This window comes from Prionailurus viverrinus, chromosome C1, assembly GCF_022837055.1.
Source record: "Prionailurus viverrinus isolate Anna chromosome C1, UM_Priviv_1.0, whole genome shotgun sequence".
NCBI lineage: Eukaryota > Metazoa > Chordata > Mammalia > Carnivora > Felidae > Prionailurus > Prionailurus viverrinus.
The window spans coordinates 177,060,845-177,080,903 of record NC_062568.1 but is presented as its reverse complement, the minus strand read 5'-3'; the positions used below and the strand labels follow the sequence as shown (position 1 = coordinate 177,080,903).

The 20,059-nt window shown below is 36.9% G+C and overlaps 1 protein-coding gene across 9 annotated transcripts in view; it reads right to left on the bottom strand.

Moving 5' to 3' along the window:
* The window catches only part of STIL (STIL centriolar assembly protein), a 64,850-nt gene that overhangs the window by 42,758 nt on the left and 2,033 nt on the right, over nucleotides 1–20,059 (bottom strand). For 6 of the 9 annotated variants that reach the window (XM_047873325.1, XM_047873324.1, XM_047873329.1 and 3 more), the window contains 8 exons: nucleotides 19,226–19,312; nucleotides 14,856–14,963; nucleotides 12,392–12,504; nucleotides 11,887–12,074; nucleotides 10,281–10,528; nucleotides 7,404–7,487; nucleotides 6,014–6,100; nucleotides 2,561–2,711 (listed from right to left, as the gene is read on the bottom strand). In XM_047873325.1, the coding sequence (XP_047729281.1) occupies nucleotides 2,561–2,711; nucleotides 6,014–6,100; nucleotides 7,404–7,487; nucleotides 10,281–10,528; nucleotides 11,887–12,074; nucleotides 12,392–12,504; nucleotides 14,856–14,963; nucleotides 19,226–19,269 (1,023 nt within the window). In that variant the 5' untranslated portion in view covers nucleotides 19,270–19,312. Of the gene's footprint in view, nucleotides 1–2,560; nucleotides 2,712–6,013; nucleotides 6,101–7,403; nucleotides 7,488–10,280; nucleotides 10,529–11,886; nucleotides 12,075–12,391; nucleotides 12,505–14,855; nucleotides 14,964–15,056; nucleotides 15,079–19,225; nucleotides 19,313–20,059 lie in introns of those variants that run through there. The other 3 variants (XM_047873328.1, XM_047873332.1, XM_047873333.1) reach the window with 3 other exon arrangements.

Genomic DNA, 20,059 nt, shown 5'->3' with positions numbered 1-20,059 from the left:
GCAAGGGGCAGAGAGGGAGACAAAGGATCTGAAGCAGGCTCTGTGCTGACAGCACAGAGTCTAGTGAAGGGTTCAAACTCACAAACTGTGAGATCATGACCTGAGCCAAAGTCGGACGCTTAACCAACTGAGCCACCCAGGTGTCCCGCTTTTGCTGAGAACTTTTAAGATCTACTGTCTTAGCAACTCTCAAATATATATTATTAAATATAGTCAACATGCTGTATGTTAGATCCTCATGTCTTATTTTAGAACTGAAAGTTTGTACCTTTTTTTTTTTTTTTAACTTTTTTTAATTTATTTTTGAGACAGAGAGAGAGACAGAGCATGAACAGGGGAGGGCAGAGAGAGAGGGAGACATAGAATCTGAAACAGGCTCCAGGCTCTGAGCAGTCAGCACAGAGCCCGACGCGGGGCTTGAACTCACGGACCGTGAGATCATGACCGGAGCCAAAGCCGGATGCTTAACTGACAAGCCACCCAGGCACCCCGAAAGTTTGTACCTTTTGACTCCCTCCACCCATTACGCCCACCCCAAACCACACTGCAACAATATGTTTTCTGTATCTATGAGTACAGTTTGATCATTTTTTTTCACTTAGCATAATACCATGTTGTCACAAATGACAGTATTTCTTTTTTATGGCTGAATAACATTCCACCGTGTGTGTGTGTGTGTGTGTGTGTGTGTGTGTGTGCATACACACATTTTCTTTATCCATTCATCCATCAATGGATATGATACTTAGGTTGCTTCCATGTCTTGGCTACTATAAAATAGTATTGCACTGAATATGGGGGTGCAAATACCTTTTCAAGTTTGTGTTTTCATTTCCTTTGGATAAATATCCAGAAGTGTAATTCCTTAAACATGTTAGTTCTATTTTTATGTAACCTTTTTAAATTGTCCATTTCCCTGCTACATAAATGAAACCAATTAAGCGAGAACTTAATTACCTGTATTATGTAACTTACTCAATAATCAGGGACTCAGTGAAAATAACTGAACTGAGGATATAACATAAAGAATGAGTAAATGATATATGTCTCTAAAATGGAAGTAAATTATTAGACCTCACTTAAAATAATTATATTTATAATTAAAATACAAAAACTTGATTCATGAACTGACTATAAATGAAATTAAAGAAGGCACAAAGGGTGCCTGGGTGACTCAGTCAGTTAAGCATCTGACTCTTGATTTTGGCTCAGGTCATGATCTCATGGTTCGTGGGTTCTGCACTGACAGCAGAGAGCCTGCTTGGATTCTCTGTCTCCTCCTCTCTAACCCTCCCTCTCTCAAAAATAAATAAATAAACATTTAAAAAAATAAATAAGGCACAAAATAATATCAGAGTGAAAACACATGATTATTTAAATATATTCAATATTTTTGTAATAAAATACAGAATTAAAAAAAAAAGTTTTATTTAAGTAATCTCTACATCCAACATGGGGCTTGAGCTCACAACCCCAAGATCAAGAGTTGCATGCTCTTCTGACTAAGCCAGACAGGTGCTCCCAGAATTTTTTTTATTATTGGTTTGACCTAGGACGATCAATCATTTTACTGAAAAGTGGTCTTTGAATGTTTTTACATCATGACACTTAGGGTTTCAAAGATCTACTTTTTCTGTGACCATCACCTAGATGTATTTTTATGTGTTTTATGAGCTATAGCAACAATCTATTCTGATTCCTAGGATTATATATAAACACTGACTTTCTTTAATTTTAGAGACAGAGAGAGGAAGACAGAAAGCAACAGCACACAAGTCAGGGAGAGGGGCAGAGGGAGGGGGAGAGAGAATCTTAAGCAGGCTCCGTAATCCGTGCAGAGCCCAGTGTGGGGGTCAATCCCATGACCCTGGGATCATGACCTGAGCTGAAACCAAGAGTTGGATGCTCAAATGACTGAGCTACTCAGGTGCCCCTAAACACTGACTTTCAAATGTGAGAAACCATTTGTTACATCTACACATTTAAAAAATAACAGGGCACACAAAATGCAAAGATCACAAACTAACTCTCAATATCATAAAATGATATATAAATTTCTTGATACTCTTCAAAGGTTTCAGAAAAAATTGGGTAAGTTATTCTGCGGAAAAGCTCTGATCCTGTATTACAGTTTGGTTCTGGAGACATGGTCTAAAATTTATAAAACGATATTAACCATAAATGAAGTTAATATTTAATAAGAATAATTATAAACAAAGCCTAATAGTCTGAGTTACTATTTATTTTAAAGGGTAAAAATCATTGGGTTTAAACTGCCAACAGGCAACCCTAACTAGTGATTACATGTTAGGAATCAGGGGCACCTGGGTGGCTCAGTTGGTTAAGTGTCCGACTCTTGGTTTCAGTTCAGGTCATGATCTCACAGTTCGTGCGATTGAGCCCCGCGTCAGGCTCCGCATTTACAGCACAGAGCCTGCTTGGGATTCCCTCTCTCTCTCTCTCTCTCTCTCTCTCTCTCTCTGCCCTTCCCCCGCTTGCTGTTTCTCACTGTCTCAAAAAAAAAAAAAAAAAAAAAGTGCTAGGTAATCAAATCACTTACTTTGAAAAGATGTAATGTTTCCTTGCTGGTTAGTAGCTGGAACTGAAGGTCAGATGACCTGCCATCACAGGGGAGGCATTCATAAAACTCAGGATCCTTATGTGTCACAGAATAGAGAACTATAATGAAATTTCCAGATTCTGAAAAAACCCTGGACAAAAAAATGCCATTAAATTAAAATTTACTGAGGATAATGAAAGTACACTTTTAAGAACTCCTACAAGAGTCTCTCAACCTAATTAATAAACTACTTAAACAGTCCAATTTTGGGAAGAAAACTGGGAGCAAATTTATGCTTACTTTTTTAGTGTTACTGATTTTTAATTTTTAAAATACACTTTATTATAAAGTACATATTCCTTGTAAAAACTTTAAGCAAAATAGGGATATATAAAATAGAAAACCAATTCACTTTATGGTTTAATGTATATAATTTTCTCCCAGGCATGCAAAAACATCTTATACAATCTAACAAAAATAGACCATACCATACATACTACAGTTGACCCTTGAACATAGGTTTGAACTGCACAGACCCACTTAAATATGAATTTTTGCCAATATAGCACAGTACTATAAATGTACTTACTCTTATGATTTTCTTAAGAACTTTCCTCCAGATTGCTGTATTGAAAAATACTTATAATACTGTCAGAACACGTAAAGTATATAATACATAGAACACAAGAATATATGTGATAACTAACTAGGTTATCTATAAAGCTTCTGGTCAACGGTGAGCTAGCTATTAGTATAAGTTTCTGGGGAATCAAGTTTTATGCAGTTTTTTGTTGTTGTTGTTTTTAAGTAGGCTTCACACCCAGCGCAGAGCCCAATGCAGGGCTTGAACTCACGACCCTGAGATCAAGACCTAAGCTGAGATCAAAAGTCAGAGGCTTAACCGACTAAGCCACCTAGGTGCCCCCAGTTTTGTTTTTTTGTTTTTTGTTTTCTTTTTTTAAATAAACTCTACACCTAATGTGGGGCTTGAACTTATGACCCAGAAATCAAGAGTCACATGCTCTACTGACTGAGCCAGCCAGGCGCCCCTATATGCAGATCTTTGAACCTGCATTGTTCAAAGGTCAATTGTATTCGCAATTGCTATTTTTAAAACTTTTTTTTTTAGTGTTTATTTATTTTTGAGAGACAGAGCACAAGTGGGGGAGAGACAGAGAGAGAGGCACAGAACCTGAAGCAGGCTCCAGGCTCTGAGCTGTCAGCACAGAACCTGACAGAGTGCTCGAACCTGTGAACCACGAGATCGTGACCCGAGCCGAAGTCAGTCACTTAACAGACTGAGCCACCCAGGCACCCCTGCAATTGCTATTTTTTTATTTGACTATCTTGGATTTCTTCCCATGTCACTATTCTATATTATACCTCAGACCTCTTTATTCTTTTTTAGTGACTAGCCAGTATTACAATTTATAGTTGTATCATTTTTAACTTCTAAGTGGGTATTTTAATTAAACATTTCATGATTATAAACACTTGATAAAAAACATTCATTTTATTATTCACTCTATGACTCAACAAAAATATTTATGAAGTCATCATGAATCCTTAAAACCAGTGCAGATATCCCCTCTTTTCAAAAGTTCACATTAGGCCACTTCACTTTTATAAGAGACAACATTAGGAGAACCTGTTTTTACTAACCAAAAGAAATCTGAAGATTTTTGCTTTTACAATACAAAAGCAAAACCGAAAATAACGTGCAGCATCTGTTTTGCATGAGCCATTACAGAGACAGCACACACTGCATGAGAGGGGCCCCACCAGGCTCCTTCCCCAGGAACCACACTCAGTAGCTCAGTATCGAGCAGTCATAGCTTTGAACTCTATCTGTGAGAATCGTGTTTTATCTCAATTTATTTTGTGCATCCATTAGCAAGACATGACCTAAGGTGTCAGAAAAGCCAGAGAGGTTATTTATTTTCTAGGTCTGGGAACGCTCAAAAATTTTCCCATATATATTAATGGTAATCTTTGCTTTACATCATTTCAACTTAAGCAAGGTTTCATAGAATGCTCTGCTCTTTCAAATGGTGGGGGGTGGGAGGGCGGGAATGGGATGACAGCCTATAGTTAAAAATACTTTTAGAAAATAATAAACGAATAAAAACACTTTTAAGTAGTTGTCTCTCCTTGGTAAAACACTGAATGAAAAATAAGTGGGGATACATTACACCCTTAATTTAAAAACAAGAAGTGAGTGCTGTAGAGGCAGAATGTGTATTCTGCTCAATTCCTCTCTCTTGGGTCCGACAAGACCACTGTTCAGAATGTTGTAAAGTACCAACCTAAGCTATGCTAAGCAGTGCTAACTCTTCTCTGGTTCAAAGGGCTGGCAGAAATTAAGGAGTTCAGGTATCAAAGAAATTGCCTGGGGCGCCTGGGTGGCTCAGATGGTTAAGCACCTGACTCTTGGACCCTTGATTTCAGCTCAGGTCATGATCTCATGATTTGGGAGTTCAAGCCCCGTGTTGGGCTTTGCATCGTGTCAGCTTGGAGCCTGCTTGGAATTCTCTCTCCCTCTCTCTCTACCCCTACCCCACTCATGCTCTCTCTCTTTCTCTCTCAAAATAAAGAAATAAAATATTTTTAAAAGTATATTATAGCTACTCAAGGTAGACACTAACCGACCTGGAAATTTTTAATAGACGAGAAAGCTAAGAGGCAAATGTGGTATCACATACAAAATAAAAAATTAAATGAGGAATTGAGGGGCTCCTGGGTGGCTCAGTTGGTTGAGTGTCTGACCATGATCTCATGGTTTGTGAGTTCGAGCCCTACATTGGGCTTGGTGCTCTCAGCGAGGAGCCTGCTTTGGATCCTCTGTCCCCCTCTCTCTTTCTGCCCCTCCCCAACTTGCACTCTCTCAAAAATAAATTAAAAAAAACATTAAAAAATTAAATGAGGAGTTGAGGTTAGAAAATTTCTTTGTTAGTTCCAATGCTTGTGCTTCAGCTCCAGAAGAAAACTAAACATTTCATCTCAAATATTTCTTAGGGTACTAGTAGTAGCACTGTGTAATTTAATAAAACACAATAAGGCAACAAACTCAAACTCATTTTCAATCATTTCATTGAAAACTGATCTCTTTATTTTTAAAATAAGATGCTAGAAGAGAGGATTTCTAGGGTTTTTTCCCCACACCTAAAAAATGTATCGTCTATGTTACAGTCCTGTGGTGAGACAAGTGAATTCCTTCACATTTCTAAGTATCCTGCAACCTCACCTTTTTTGGTCTGGTTTTATTCCCATTTGATGTAAGATTTGTTTTTTTTTAGTGCGCTTTCTTAGTCTTACAGTTTTTAAGTATTATAAAAGTCTTCTGGTATGTAAACGTTATAAAAGTATTAAGGCACTGCATGAATTTTAAATGAGACCAGTAAAATATGAACAGGGGGTCAAAATAAAATAACTACAAAATAAAATATCACTTGCCTTTCTTGAATAGAAGAACTGAACATGTATCGTAAGCAGCAAGCCCACACCTGAGGACTATAAATATGTATAATTCCAGACAGCCAACTAAAAGAAAAAATAGAAATTAAAAGCTTAGTAACTTCCAAATTAACACTTAGTGTGCTTTAGATTACCTTCTTCTCAAGGTAATAATATGGCAGAAATTCTTGGTATTCAGCAGCAGTACATTTAATGGCTCATAAATATGAAATCTATAAACACTAGATCTCACTAATAATTAAAAGGAATACAGAGATATAGATATAGGTATAGGTATAGATATAGACGTAGACATAGGTATAGACATAGACAAAAAGAGTTTCCTCTCTGCCCTCTTCTCCCTGAGAGGACAAGAAAATGGTGGGAGACAAAATGGTTAACAATAGAAAGTAGGAATCAATTAGAATCAATTAGCCTGGACTAGAAAGAATGGGCTGAATTAGGGGAGAATGAAGTGAGCAGGAGAATATAGTTAGCAAACTTTAGGTATTGAGAGGATTAAATGCTGTAACATATATAAATTGCCCAATACACCCAAGGCTCTTACTAGGCATTCACTTGGTATCAATAATCCACAGCAAACACTGTACATTTCGTAGTCTACAGAACATTTGTGCCTTCTCATTTTTTAACTGTGCACATACCAATAGTCCTCCCTTCTATTATCCAAACTCTTCAAGGTCCAGCTCAAATTTGCCTTCTTTAAGAAAATGTCCCTGTCATCTCTCTAATAAATACTAATAACACGCACTGTCTAGATTGCTCATTTCATAATAAATCATATACTTCCTTATTATTTTTCTATTTCTACTTGTATATTTTATTGCCCTTTATTATAAAATTCCTTGGAGAGCTTTAAATCCCAACATAGTACTAATAGTACTATGCATAGGGTAAGCACTCAATAAATACTCAAAGAACATACATTTCTGACTGAATAATCTGTCTAAATGTTATTAACCACAAACTCTAAAGAAAACGCCATTCATACTAAATGGAATTTCTGCAAAAACTGCCTGGCAGTGAATTTTAAAGTGTTATTCTGAGCCCTGGGTTCTTCAAGGTGCCTTGAAGGAAAGGGGGTAGTAATGAAGATTAAAGAAGCAGGGTTCGAAGGCTTCAACTTCAACCAGAAGAATTTGACTTTATGTGCTTTATTTATTGGAGTTCTTCCTAAGATTGGGCAAAATATGGTTTTAACTGATTCTGCTATGAAAATAAGAAAACTTAAGAATCATTGGCCTCTGTGGCTTTATAAGGTGACTTACGTATTAAGTTTATATTCATAGTACAACAGATGAACATGCTTATCATATACATTTGAATACATATGTGGCTAAAAAGGCTGTCATAATAATACAACACTTACATTCCCACTAATGGTAGAGAGCAAATCTTGGGATCTGATTCCAGCAAAAGTAATAATTTGCGTGTTTCATCCATGGTAAGATATCTAAACAGAAGAAATTCATGTAAAAACAATTAAGAGTTTGTACTTTCTACCTAAAAGAGATAACCTAAATACTTGAAGAAGCATATTTTAGGCAGAGAAGATGATTCAAATGAATGTCCCCCCCACCCCACACAGAAAATAGTTCAAAATGTAGAAAAAAGAATTCAGTAATAGAGATGAAAGAGATTTAACATCTTAAATTTCTATTCAAATGGTCATTGAAGATCACACATTTTTTTAAAAAATTGTGCTCTAAAAGTGTCCGCTCTTTTTAAAAAACTGTGCTCTAAAAGTATCCGCTTATTTTAATTGGAGTAGTAAAATCAAGGCTGACAATTTCAGATTCAAAGAGGTTTCCCAAGGAGAAGTGGATTTCCTATTACTAGAAGTGCTCAAGCATCCAGGTGACTTCACAAGAATGCAGCAGATGTGACTTCTCACTGAAGGTAGCTGAATTAGGTGAGTTATGCTCAACCTTCCATGCACTACATTCCTCCAACCATTATCAGAGAACATTAGAACCAACATGATAGAACCTCAAAATTCACTTTTTCCTAAAAGGACATTATACCACATTTTACTCTGTTATTGTTTTATTATTTACAGTAAGGTTTTTTTTTTTACAGTAATCTCTACACCCAATGTGGGGCTTGAACTCAAGACCCCAAGATCTAAAGTCACATGCTCCAACAACCAAGCCAGCCAGGTGCTCCTATTACTGACAGTAAATTTTAAGGGCATGAATAACAATAGAATTGTCAAGAATTAATTTTATCGTTATGTTTTTTTTTTTAATTTGAGAGACAGAGCGAGCACGAATGTGTGTGCATTCAAGCCGGGGAAAGGGGCAGAGGCAGAGAGAAAAGAATCGTAAGCAGGCTCCAAACTCAGTGCAGAGCCCAACGCGGGGCTCGATCCCAGGACCCTGGGATCATGAGCCGAAATCACAAGTTGGACGCTCAACCAACTGAGCCACCCAGGTACCCCTATCATTATGGCTTTAAAACACAAAAATAAAAATACCATTAGTCTTGCTAGTACCACTGAGGACATATTTTATTGCTACAATAACCTTAAAACACAAAGATAATGAGTTTTATCGGGCCATGTGACAAGATGATTAAGCCTGAGTTGGCAGGGAGATTTATGGATCAATAATGACACTTAGGAGTGCCTGGCTGGCACAGTCAGTGGAGCATGTGACTCTCGATCTTGGGGTTGTAGGTGCAAGCCCCATGATGGGCAAAGAGATTATTTAAAAATAAAATCTTAAATAAAAAAATGACACTTAAACCTGCTTTGAAAGCTCTTCTGCCTTCACCATCTGATAACTTTCTATTCTTTAGTTTGGACACACATTCCTGCTTTCCCTGCACTATATATAAGCCCCTATTATGTTTACCTGCATCATGTTTATGCAAGAATATACTTAACAGACAATAAATATGGTTTTTACCTACTTAATTCTAGTGTCTAACACAATACTTATTCCATAATGGATCCTCATAAATATCAGGGTAAATAAATGAATGTGGTCAAGGGAAAGGACAAACGTCACAAATTAAATAAATCTAAGTAGGAAGGGGCTAAGGGAACTAGGTGACTAGACAGAATAGTGAATATCCTGCGTTACTACTAGCATGTCAAGGGGTCACAGAAAGAAAATTCAAAGAAACAGAAATTCATGCTTCACTAGTAGATGGTCATGGAGACTATGAAAAACAAGTTCATTTTTCTGACTAATTTTAGCACAAATTCCCATATCCCGAGAAGCACTTTATTATTCCAAGAGAATCAAATGTTTCACTAAATTCATACACCTTTTATCACTATCACCTCTGACCATACCATGACTTTGGAACACACACTTTTTCTTTTGTACCGCTCCAGCCAGAAAGGCGCTCTGGTCAGACTTTGGGACTCAAATATAGGACTTTTCTTGCTATTCCAGGGACCCTCTGAAAAGAAAACCCTCTCTTTTTCTTTTCCTCTTTTGAAGAGGCATTTTTAGATTGGACTTAGAGTGGAGTGTATCTTGGCAAACACTTTTGGCTCTAGAGACCTAACAGGAACTAGGGTGGAGTCACTGGCAAAGGAAGCCAGAAGCGAACTGCTTAGACTTTAAAGCAGACGGTGCTTACATTGTCTAACCTAACTCAGGAAACAACGGATAAAGAAAGTGGATGAGGATCCAGGGAAGTATCCCTGCTGAGGGTCAGAAAGCATGCAATTTGGCTTTCCGTCCCTCAAAAACTAAGAGTGGTGATAGGAAGCTGGAGAGAATGCTGCTCTAGCTCTGTGGGGAAACTTCACCCTCCAGTGGCTGACAATTTGGCAAGCAAGAGTACTACGAAGTTTGATTTAGCAATCTCCTTTCTCTCTCTGCAGTGCTCACTATTATTCACAATTAATACTGCAAGTTATTAAAAAAATTCAGCCTCTATTAGGCTCATAGTCAGATTATAGCTTAAAAAAGAAAAAGACAAAGACAAAAAGATGATAACCCAAAACTTGGGAAAATACAAAGGGTAAAATGACATAGAGGATAATCTCTCCTATTTTTAAATTACAAAATACAACCAATTTTTAATATAAATTTTACCGGTAATTTTTCTTGGGGTGATAGGCACAACTCTGAACTACATTCAACAAAATTTAACATCACATTTTAACCTTCTTTGCTTATTTATCTAGCCACCACAGATCTCTGACATGTAAACTGAATGCACAAATATTTCACATGAAAATATACTAATGTGACCAATATTTAAAATTAATTTCTCTCTTACTTACCCATATTTATAGGTACCTTGAACTTGAGAAATATTCAGATTACTGCTCAAGTTTCTTGCCAGGGCTGTTGGAATAATGGGGATGGGCTTCACAGGTGTGCATTTAAAAGTATGCGCTAGAGTTACTGCTGCCCAATGCAAGTCCAAATCCACATTGTCCAAACTTTCCCTGGAAGTGATATGAGCTCTTAGGGAAAGCAGTTTACCACAATCCAAGGAATCTTTGCTACATACATGGTGCTGCAGAGCCTGAAGAATCAATATTATACAATTATTTTAAAACTGTGAGGGGAGGGAAATAAAAAATAAAACTTTTTTTTTTTTAAGTAGGCTCCACACCCAGTATGGAGCCCAACACAGGGCTTGAACTCACCACCTTGACATCAAGACCTGAGCTGAGATCAAGAGTTGGACGCTTAACCAACTAAGCCACCCAGGTGCTCCATTAAAAAATAAAACTTTGAGGGGCACCTGGGGGGTTTAGTTGGCTGAGCACCCGACTTCAGCTCAAGTTATGATCTCGTGGTTCGTGAGTTTGAGCCCCACGTCTGGCTCGCTGAGGACAGCACAGAGCCCACTTCAGATCCTCTATCTCCCTCTCTCTGCCCCTCCCCAACTCACACTCTCTCAAAAATAAACATTAAAAAAACTTTTTTTAATTAAAAAAATAAAAAAATATAACTTTGAAATTTGTCCACATCTCTAAAGGTTTTATTTCATACTGGTGCATGTATACACATATATACCTTGGATTAACAAAATTAAACAATTTCTGATTTGTGATATTTCAATTCTCTCATTTCTTCCATGTGACCAAAAAGCTACATGCATAATTATGTCAAAGCAAGTAAGAATTACTGTACCAAGCTCCATCATCTATTGCCAGATGTGCCAGCAGCATTTCAAATTCTTATCAGAGAATGTCACTTCCAATAAACATTCATCACATGAAAAAAATGAATGTTAAACTAACTCTGACTCAATTTAGAAAACCTAAAGTCCATTCTTTGATTATTTTCTTATTGCCCTAAAGTGTCAGGTCAGTTCTTCCTGCATAGTTGCTCATGCCCACTGTGTCCTTCCTAGACTTGGCCGCCACTCTAGAGGCTAATTACACCCTAATACACATCTGACTATTGCAATGGCTGACCTACTCTCTCTGACTTCAGTCAGGCTGCCGTATCAAATAAACTATCCTTGATTTCATATTATCTCCTCTTTTCAGAAACTTTCAATGACTCTACATGGCCCATATAACAAACGTCAAATTCCTCAGCCTGGCAGATAAGGCTCTCTATAATCTGGCCAAGCTCATAGTCCTATCTGATTGCCCACAAACACAGCAAAAATCTACATCCTTAATATGACCCTGAGCACATCCTGCACTTTGTTACCTTGGCCATATTGCTTCCCCTTCTGGAATGCTACCCATATTACCTCCCCAGAATTTCTACCCTCAGAAACCACATTTAACTGTATTTTAACAACATTCAATCAGAAATTATTATGAATACTTGTTAAATATGGGTTTATTGAAATACAACACAGGACATATAATTTGATACTTGTGTTGAACTAAGAATAATCAAGTTATCAACAAATCCCACCTTAAAAGCTGAACTGAAGTCATCTGCATCATGAACTATTACTTCTTTTGAACAAAGTCCATGAGTATAAATTTTGCAAGGAATCACAAAGTCCCCAGGAAGAACAGCAGTAGGGGTTCTTTCTAAATATTCAGGTACTTCTCGACCAGGATCAAAACGATCTACTGCCAATGTCACACTTTCTTCATCTGAAGAACAAAAATAGCAGTTATTATTATAGCATGACAATAAAAATTTGAAATCAACCAAGCCAGCCTACAACTACAGCAAAGCATTTTGTTCATAGCAATAGTACACTAAACTCTTATTTTAAAAAATGACTTGCATATACATTCTTCCACGTTCACAGACTATGAAGTCTGTGATGGGTAGTGTCAAGTTTTACTTACCTTTGTAACCTTGGTATACAGCAAAGAAAATAAGCACAAAGAATATTACAATAATTGGCTGAATTCAAAAGACAAATTCTATTATAGTTATAAAAATATTTTTTTAAATATATTACCTTCATCTACTATGAGAGAACCAAGTAAAAAGCATGGCAGGTTTTTTTTATTCTGCTTAGCATGACGATAAGCAAGTCGGATGGTCTTTTCAGTTACCACAAGCTTTGGATTTCTGAAAAATAACAGAAGTCTTTTATGAATGTGATAGATCTGATATCCTAGAAAACCCTCCTGCCATGATAATGCCTAAAATATAACACACATCTTTTAATATGTATAGAAAAATCATTGTTGGGGTGCCTGGGTGGATCAGTCAGTTAAGCATCCAACTCTTGATTTCTGCTCAGGTCACGATCTCACTGTGAGATTGGGTCCCACATGGGGCTCCATGCTTCAGCACAGAGCTTGTTTGGCATTCTCTCTTTCCCTCTCTCTCTCAAAATACATAAACTTAAAAAAAAAAAAAAAAAAGAAAAATCATTGTTGAGAAATCCTAGGGTCAAAAATGGGCAGGAGGTGGGGAGTGGGTAGAGAGAGCTGCCTGGAAACCAGGATTGTAACAAACAGACACTGAAGATATCGTTGTTCTCTGAGTCTTTGCTGAATTTTATGAACCAGAGCAAGGATAAAGAAACTATGAGGCCAGGCTCCTGTTTTTAGAAATAAGGTTTGATTAAAATATCACATCCATTTGTTTACATATTGTCTATGGACTTCAGATACTAGCATTATTGAATCCAAGATATACAAAAATACAATTCAAATGTGTAAAAGCATATAAAAGGGACTCTAAAATACGGTCAAGAAAGAAGATACTATCAAAAAAGACTAGGCAGGGGCACCTGGATGGCTCAATTGGTTAAGCTTTCAAATTTTAGCTCAAGTCTTGATCTCAGGGTCTTGAGTTCAAGCCCCACATTGGGATCTATGGTCATAAAGCCTACTCAAAAACAAACAAACAAACCAATAAACAAAACTAGGCAAATTTAAAAAAGAACCACAAAGGACCTGCAGAAATGAAAATATAATCAATTAAAGACTCAATATAATGAACTAGGGATAGGTACATGAATTTTTATTATTATTTTATAAACTCTGCATAAGTATTATAAACAATCATATATATAGTATACTTCCACATTTAAAAAACCTAAATGAACAGGTTAAATGGTAACAAAGTACACTTAAAGAGAAAATTAGCAGTTGAAGAAAAAAACATTGTAGTAAAGACAAATAACAAAAAATATAAAAGATAGGTCAAGAGACATTAAGAATGAACAAGTCTAAGAAATATTTAAGTGAACTTTCACAAGATTGTTTTTTTATCAATGATACTATCCTTCTGTGCCATCTGGTCTAGAACTTAAATACTTTGTGACTTGTATCTCTCCTTTATTCGACTGAATCCATCATCAAATGCTACAAGCTATTTTCTCAAAATACCGGTTTCATTCTTTCCTTTTGATCTCAGTACTGCTACACTGCTCTAAACCCTTATAATAGCTCCTGTTTATTGAATACTTCCTATGTTCCAGGCACCATGCCAACTGCTGCTTTACAGAGTCTGTCTCATTTAATCCTTACAAGAGTGCTATGAAACAGGTATCATTATTCCCATTTTATAAATAAGGAAACTGATCCTTGCCTACTTTACTGAGGTTGCATTCATAAGTGGTAGAATCAGGATTTGACCCTCTAGGCAGTCTGACTCCAGTTACAGCACCTTAAACAAACCACTGTGGCATAAATCTATGTTGCTTAGATTACAAAAAATCATCTCACAGCCAGGCTAACTCTAGGCTCTCCCCACTATGACCCATCCTCTTAGAATCTTGCTATTAACAAATAACTCCCTTACATACAAAATCGCAGTGAATCTCTATCTTCTATTAGTTTAAGCCTAAGCTGTTATGTCTTTCTTTCAAGATCCTGGTTATAACCATATTTTACAGTCCTTCTAACATGATCTATCCACTCAAAATCAGTTCAATCTTCTCAATGCTCTACAAAGGTATTTATCATATTTTGTCTTTTGAATTCCTATAAGACTTAGAACTTTAGATCTGCGAATATTTTAACTGTGAAATTAATATTACTCCTCAAAAGCATAAGAAATAGATTTAGGGGCCCTGGGTGGCTCAGTGGGTTAAGAAACGGACTTTGGCTCAGGTCATGATCTTGTGATTCATGAGTTTGAGCCCCGCGTTGGGCTCTGTGCTGACAACTCAGAGCCTGGAGCCTACTTCAGATTCTGTGTCTCCCTCACTCTCTACCCCTCCCCTGCTCATGCTATCTCAATCTCTCTCAATCTCTCTCTCTCAAAGAATGAACCAACATTAAAAAAAAATTTTTTTTTTAAAGAAAAGAAACGGATTTAAGTAGCAGAAGGGATAATTTGTTTGAGAGGAGCTTTTGAATGGAAGTTAAAAAAAAATGAATTAGTCATAGTAATCAACTTCGCCTTACACATCCTTTCGACTCCTGTTTATACTGGTTTGATCTGAAAAGAGACACATCTTATACCTGTAGTAATTGAGGTGTAAATAGATGAAATCTCCTATTGGCATCGGGTTCCAAAGTGCACATTTTGATGGAGGAAAGTAGAAAGGTACCATCCTGCTTGTAGGAAACCTTTAAAAAGAAATTTAAATCAAAGCACAATAAAAAGCAAACTTGGCAGAAATTTTATAAGAAAGAGTTTAAAGTTAAATGATGAGGGGGCACCTGGGTTAAGTGTCTGACTCCTGATTCTGGCTAGGTCATGATCTCATGGTCGTGAGATCAAGTCCCATATTGCACTCTGTGCTGAGCATGGGGTCTGCTTGGGATTCTCTCTCTCTGACTCTCCCCTGCTCACCCAGTGTGCTCATATGCACTCACTCTCTCAAAATAAATAAACACTAAAAAAAAAACAAACAAAAAAAAACAGAGTTAAATGATGAGGCTTATCAAACTACTTTTGTAATTTAAATTTTTTTTAATGTTTATTTATTTTTGAGACAGACAGAGACAGAGTATGAATGGGGGGAGGGCAGAGAGAGAGGCAGACACAGAATCCGAAGCAAGCTCCAGGCTCCGAGCTCCAAGCTGTCAGCACAGAGCACAGCACAGAGGGGCTCGAACTAGCAGACCGTGAGACCATGACCCGAGCCAAAGTCAGATGCTTAACCGACTGAGCCACCCAGGTGACCATTTTTATAATTTTAAAAGAGCTTAAAAATATTTTTTAAAAGTAAAAAAAAAAAAAAAAAACAAAAAAAAAAACAAAACTTTATGTCAAGAGAATAAGTATTCAAAATTTAGGTATAGCTTTTCCCTATCCTTTTTTTCCTATGCATACAGAAATTTACGTACACATGTTTAAAAAAAAAAAAAGCCAGGAGGGGTGCCTGGCTGGTTGTTAGTAGAGCATGCACCCCTTGATCTCAGTGTCAGAGTTCAAGCCCCACATTGGGCATGGTGCCTACTTAAAAAAAAAAAAAAAAAAAAAAAGCAATTGGTAGCATCCATTCTATATATCCTTTTTAAATAACAGAGAAATAAGTATAAACCATGAATTTACATTTAAATTTAAAATTAGAGGCACCTGGGTGGCTCAGTCAGTTGGGCGTCCAACTTTGGCTCAGGTGATGATCTCACAGCTCGTGGGTTAGTGCCCTGAGTCAGGCTCTGTGCTGACAGCTTAGAGCCTGGAGCCTACTTCGGATTCTGTGTCTCCCTCACTCTCTGTCCCTCCCCTGCTTGTGCCCTGTCTCTCTCTCTCTCTCTCAAAAATAAATAAACATTAAAAAAAATTAAATTTAAAATTAAAATGCTATCCTTCTGAATTAATTTCTAGATAGTATCTAATAAAATTATGAAAAGCACAAAAACTTAATACAGTCTTTATTTTTCAGTGGTTCCAAACTTGGTATCTTGGGTCCTATCACTTAAGTTTAATTACTGAAGCATCAAAAGGACATCATTATAATTCCTTAGCAAAGACTCTAGAGGCAGTGTAAAGCAAGGCTTCAATGTTAAATCATACAGAGTGCCATCACAAAGTTTATTTTACATAAGTGAGTGACATGAGAATACCACAATAAGAAAAAACAATGGAAAGAAAGGACTGGGGAAAAAATAGCCAGTCACACATAATTAAAGCAAGAAAGGGACACTTGCCAGGCTCAGTCAGAAGAGCATGTGATTCTTGATCTTGGGAGTCATAAGTTCAAGCCCCACATAGGTGTAGAGATTACTTAAAAATAAAATCTTTAAGGGGCGCCTGGGTAGCTCAGTCAGTGAGGCATCTGACTTGACTTTGGCTCAGGTCATGGTTTCAGTTCTGAGACTGAGCCCCACGTTGGCATCCATGCCCAGCATGGAGCCTGCTTAAGGTTCGTTTTCTCCCTCCCTCTCTCTCTCTCTTTCTCTCTGTCTCCTCCCTCTCTCCCCCCCACCCTGCCCCTTTCCCACCCAAGTGCACTCTCTCAAAAAATTTTTTTTGTTTTATTTAAAAAATTAATAAAATCTTTAAAAAGAAGTAAAAAAAAATCAGAAAAGTTCTGACAGTGTTTCATGTATTAAGGATACCTTATTCTAGACTCTAGACCTTACATTATCAACTGATGAAGCTTCTCAACTAAAATACTAGCCTCATTTTACTGATTACCTACTACTGAGCACTATGTACACAGGCATCCTACTGAGCACTTTACGTACACAGTATGTCTCACTAAAACTATTCTAGAAACACTTTATTATCCATTTTATAGATAAAAAACTGTAACTTTCCTAACTTCATACAACAATTAAGTAGCAAAGCTGGGATCTGAATCTAAGTGTGGCTAATTTGGAGTTTATACTTCTAAAAGCTGAATGGTATAGTGCTTTAGAACCTGGGTTCAAATTCTCGCTCTACCACATTGCTAGCTGTATGTTTTCAAATCCACATCTAATTTGAATTCATAATATCTGTGAGAAGGATTTTTAATCTCCTTTTTTTGAAATGAGGCCATAGTCTGAAATTGAGAAATCTGTTCAAGGTCACAAAGCTAGTAAGTAACAGTTTATCTATGTTTCTATATCTAATATATTTATCACTAATCAATTGAGAGGCAGTATGAAGTGGTGGGTGAAAGCAAAATGTGGTGGAAGTCAATTGTTTAGGTCTGAAAACTTGTTCCAAAATCTGCTAGCTGTGTGACCTCGATCACATTACTTAATGTCTCCGTGCCTCAGTTTCCTCATCTGCTGAACAGAATAATACTGGTATCTCCTGGTAGTTACACTGAATATTAAATGAGTCAATATATGTAAAGGGTTTAGAGTAGAAGTCACATAAGGTTTAAATCCTGGCTATAACACTTACCAACTGGATAACTTTGGGTTGGTTAATCTCTCTACACTATAGTTTCCTCATTTAAAAAAAAGGCGGGGGGGGGGGGCGGATTGGATAATAACAGTACCTACACCTCATAGATTTGTTGTGAGGATTAAATAAGAATAGTGCAGGGTGCTTAACACAGTACCTGGCACATAGCAAAATTTCAAGAAATGCTGCTATTAGTCCTTTTCTTAATCTAAGGTATGCAGGTAGACTTTAGAGGCACAAAATTTTGTGGTACAACATTTTACATGTATGCATATAAGAGTTTTTTCTTAGGGAAGGGGATTCATGTTATCAGATATTCAAAGGAGTCTGTAACCCCAAATTAACTCAGAAATGCTGCTTTAAAGCCCAGAGATTACTGAAAATCAGAGGTCATTAAGTTAAAAAAAACAAGAGTTGAGTATTTTAGGAATAATCAGTTTATTTTAAAAAATTTTTTTAAGTAATCCCTACACTATGTGTGGGGCTCAAACTCATGACCGCAACATCAAGAGTTGCATAACCTACAGATTGAGCCAGTCAGGTGCCCCAGGCAAAATGTGTAGTTACCTAGAATGTAAGGCATGAATCTGACTCAATAATATTATCTTACCTGGAATATAAGAAATGAATTTGACTCAATAATAAATAAAAAAGGGAACGTATTGACTTGTTGCAAGCACAAGTTCTTCCAAAGAATAGAAGTTGACAGATTTTCAAATAACAGGTGGCAGTAGGATAAAACAGAAGGGTCAAAATTAAGCAAAAGGATTATGATAGCCTCTTTGGGTTATGTTTCCCATTGTCTTCAAAAACACCTGGTACAAAAGAAAAATACTGAGAATGAAGGTAACTCATGGATGTAGTTATAGTTTAGAAGAAAAAAATTCACATGTCACCGTTAATTGTTCCTCCCTGGGGGAAAAAAAGAATAATGAATGATCCAAACAGCCGCATAACACAAGCCAATTTGCCTTGTCCCCATAGTATTGACAGACTGTGAAAATTAGGGGACAGGTGGCAAGCTCCTCCTTTCTATTCCACATGAGTGGGGAAAGGCTTAGGAACATTTAAAGAAACTTGGGACATCCAATGTGCAATTTTTTCCATCAAGGATTAGGGTTTAAACAAGGGAAGGAACCTAACCACTTTCTCATTTGTCTAGGATGTAGCCCCAAGAACTCAGGTTCTGTTTCCCATCAATAAAGATGCTCTGTGAAACCAAAAAAAAAGGAGGTAGGAATGAAACTGATATTTACTAAGTGCCTACTATGTACCAGACCCTTTATTTTAGTGTTCTTATTTAATCCTTCACAATAATCTTCTGTTACATAGAGATTACTATCCCCCACTTACAGATGAGGAAATTGAGGCTTAGAGAATTAATTTACTTGATCAAGGTCACCCACCTACCAAGTGGTAGAGCTAGGATATGGAACCAGATTTTCCCAATTGGAAAGTTTGGTTTTTTTTCCTATTCCAACCTATCTTTCCAACTTATCAGAAGCAGTTAAAAAAACATTTTGTGAAACAATTTCTATACCTGGTATTCATCTGGGGCCCTGTAAGAGGATATCTAGGCTCCATGATAGTTGGTGAATGATGTATTCAATATCAAATGCTCAGTATCCTAAAGAAGTAAAGAGAATGTTACTAATGAGTGACAAAAAAAAAAAAAAAAGAAAAGAAATACGATTTAACCACATATTAACAGAAGTGTAGGCAAAATTAGGTAACTTATATTAAGTACTTTCGTCTATAGAATAGTAAGATAAAATGCTCATGGATTCTGAACATTTTCATACTTTACAGTCATTTTGCCTATAAATTAATATTAACATTTATTCTAGGCAGCAATACCTACCAATGTATCTATTCATTAAGGAAAGCACAGATTCTGGGTTGCCTGGGTGGCTCAGTCAGTTAAGTGCCCAACTTCAGCTCAGGTCATGATCTCAAGGTCTGTGAGTTCGAGCCCTGCATCAGGCTCTCTGCTGTCAGTGCAGAGCCTGCTTCAGATCCTCTGTCCCCTCGGCAGCCGCCCCCCCCCCCCCCGCCCCTTGCCCACTCACATTCTCTCAATGATACATAAACATTATAAAAAAAATAAAGAAAAGCACAGATTCTTAAAAAAAAAAGAAGAAAAAAGAATGAAAGAAAAGCACAGATTCTGTTAACAAGATCCTCATAACCATTTAGTAAGCTAGGTATAGTAGGGCAGGCAATACTTAATATATGAAATTTTGACCAAAAGTGTCATAATATTCAGAAAACCACAAAACAGGACATAGGAACAACTTGAACTAGATATTTACTGGATCTGTAATGAGGTTAACAAATGTTAAATCTCATGGAGATGGAAGACAAATATTACATC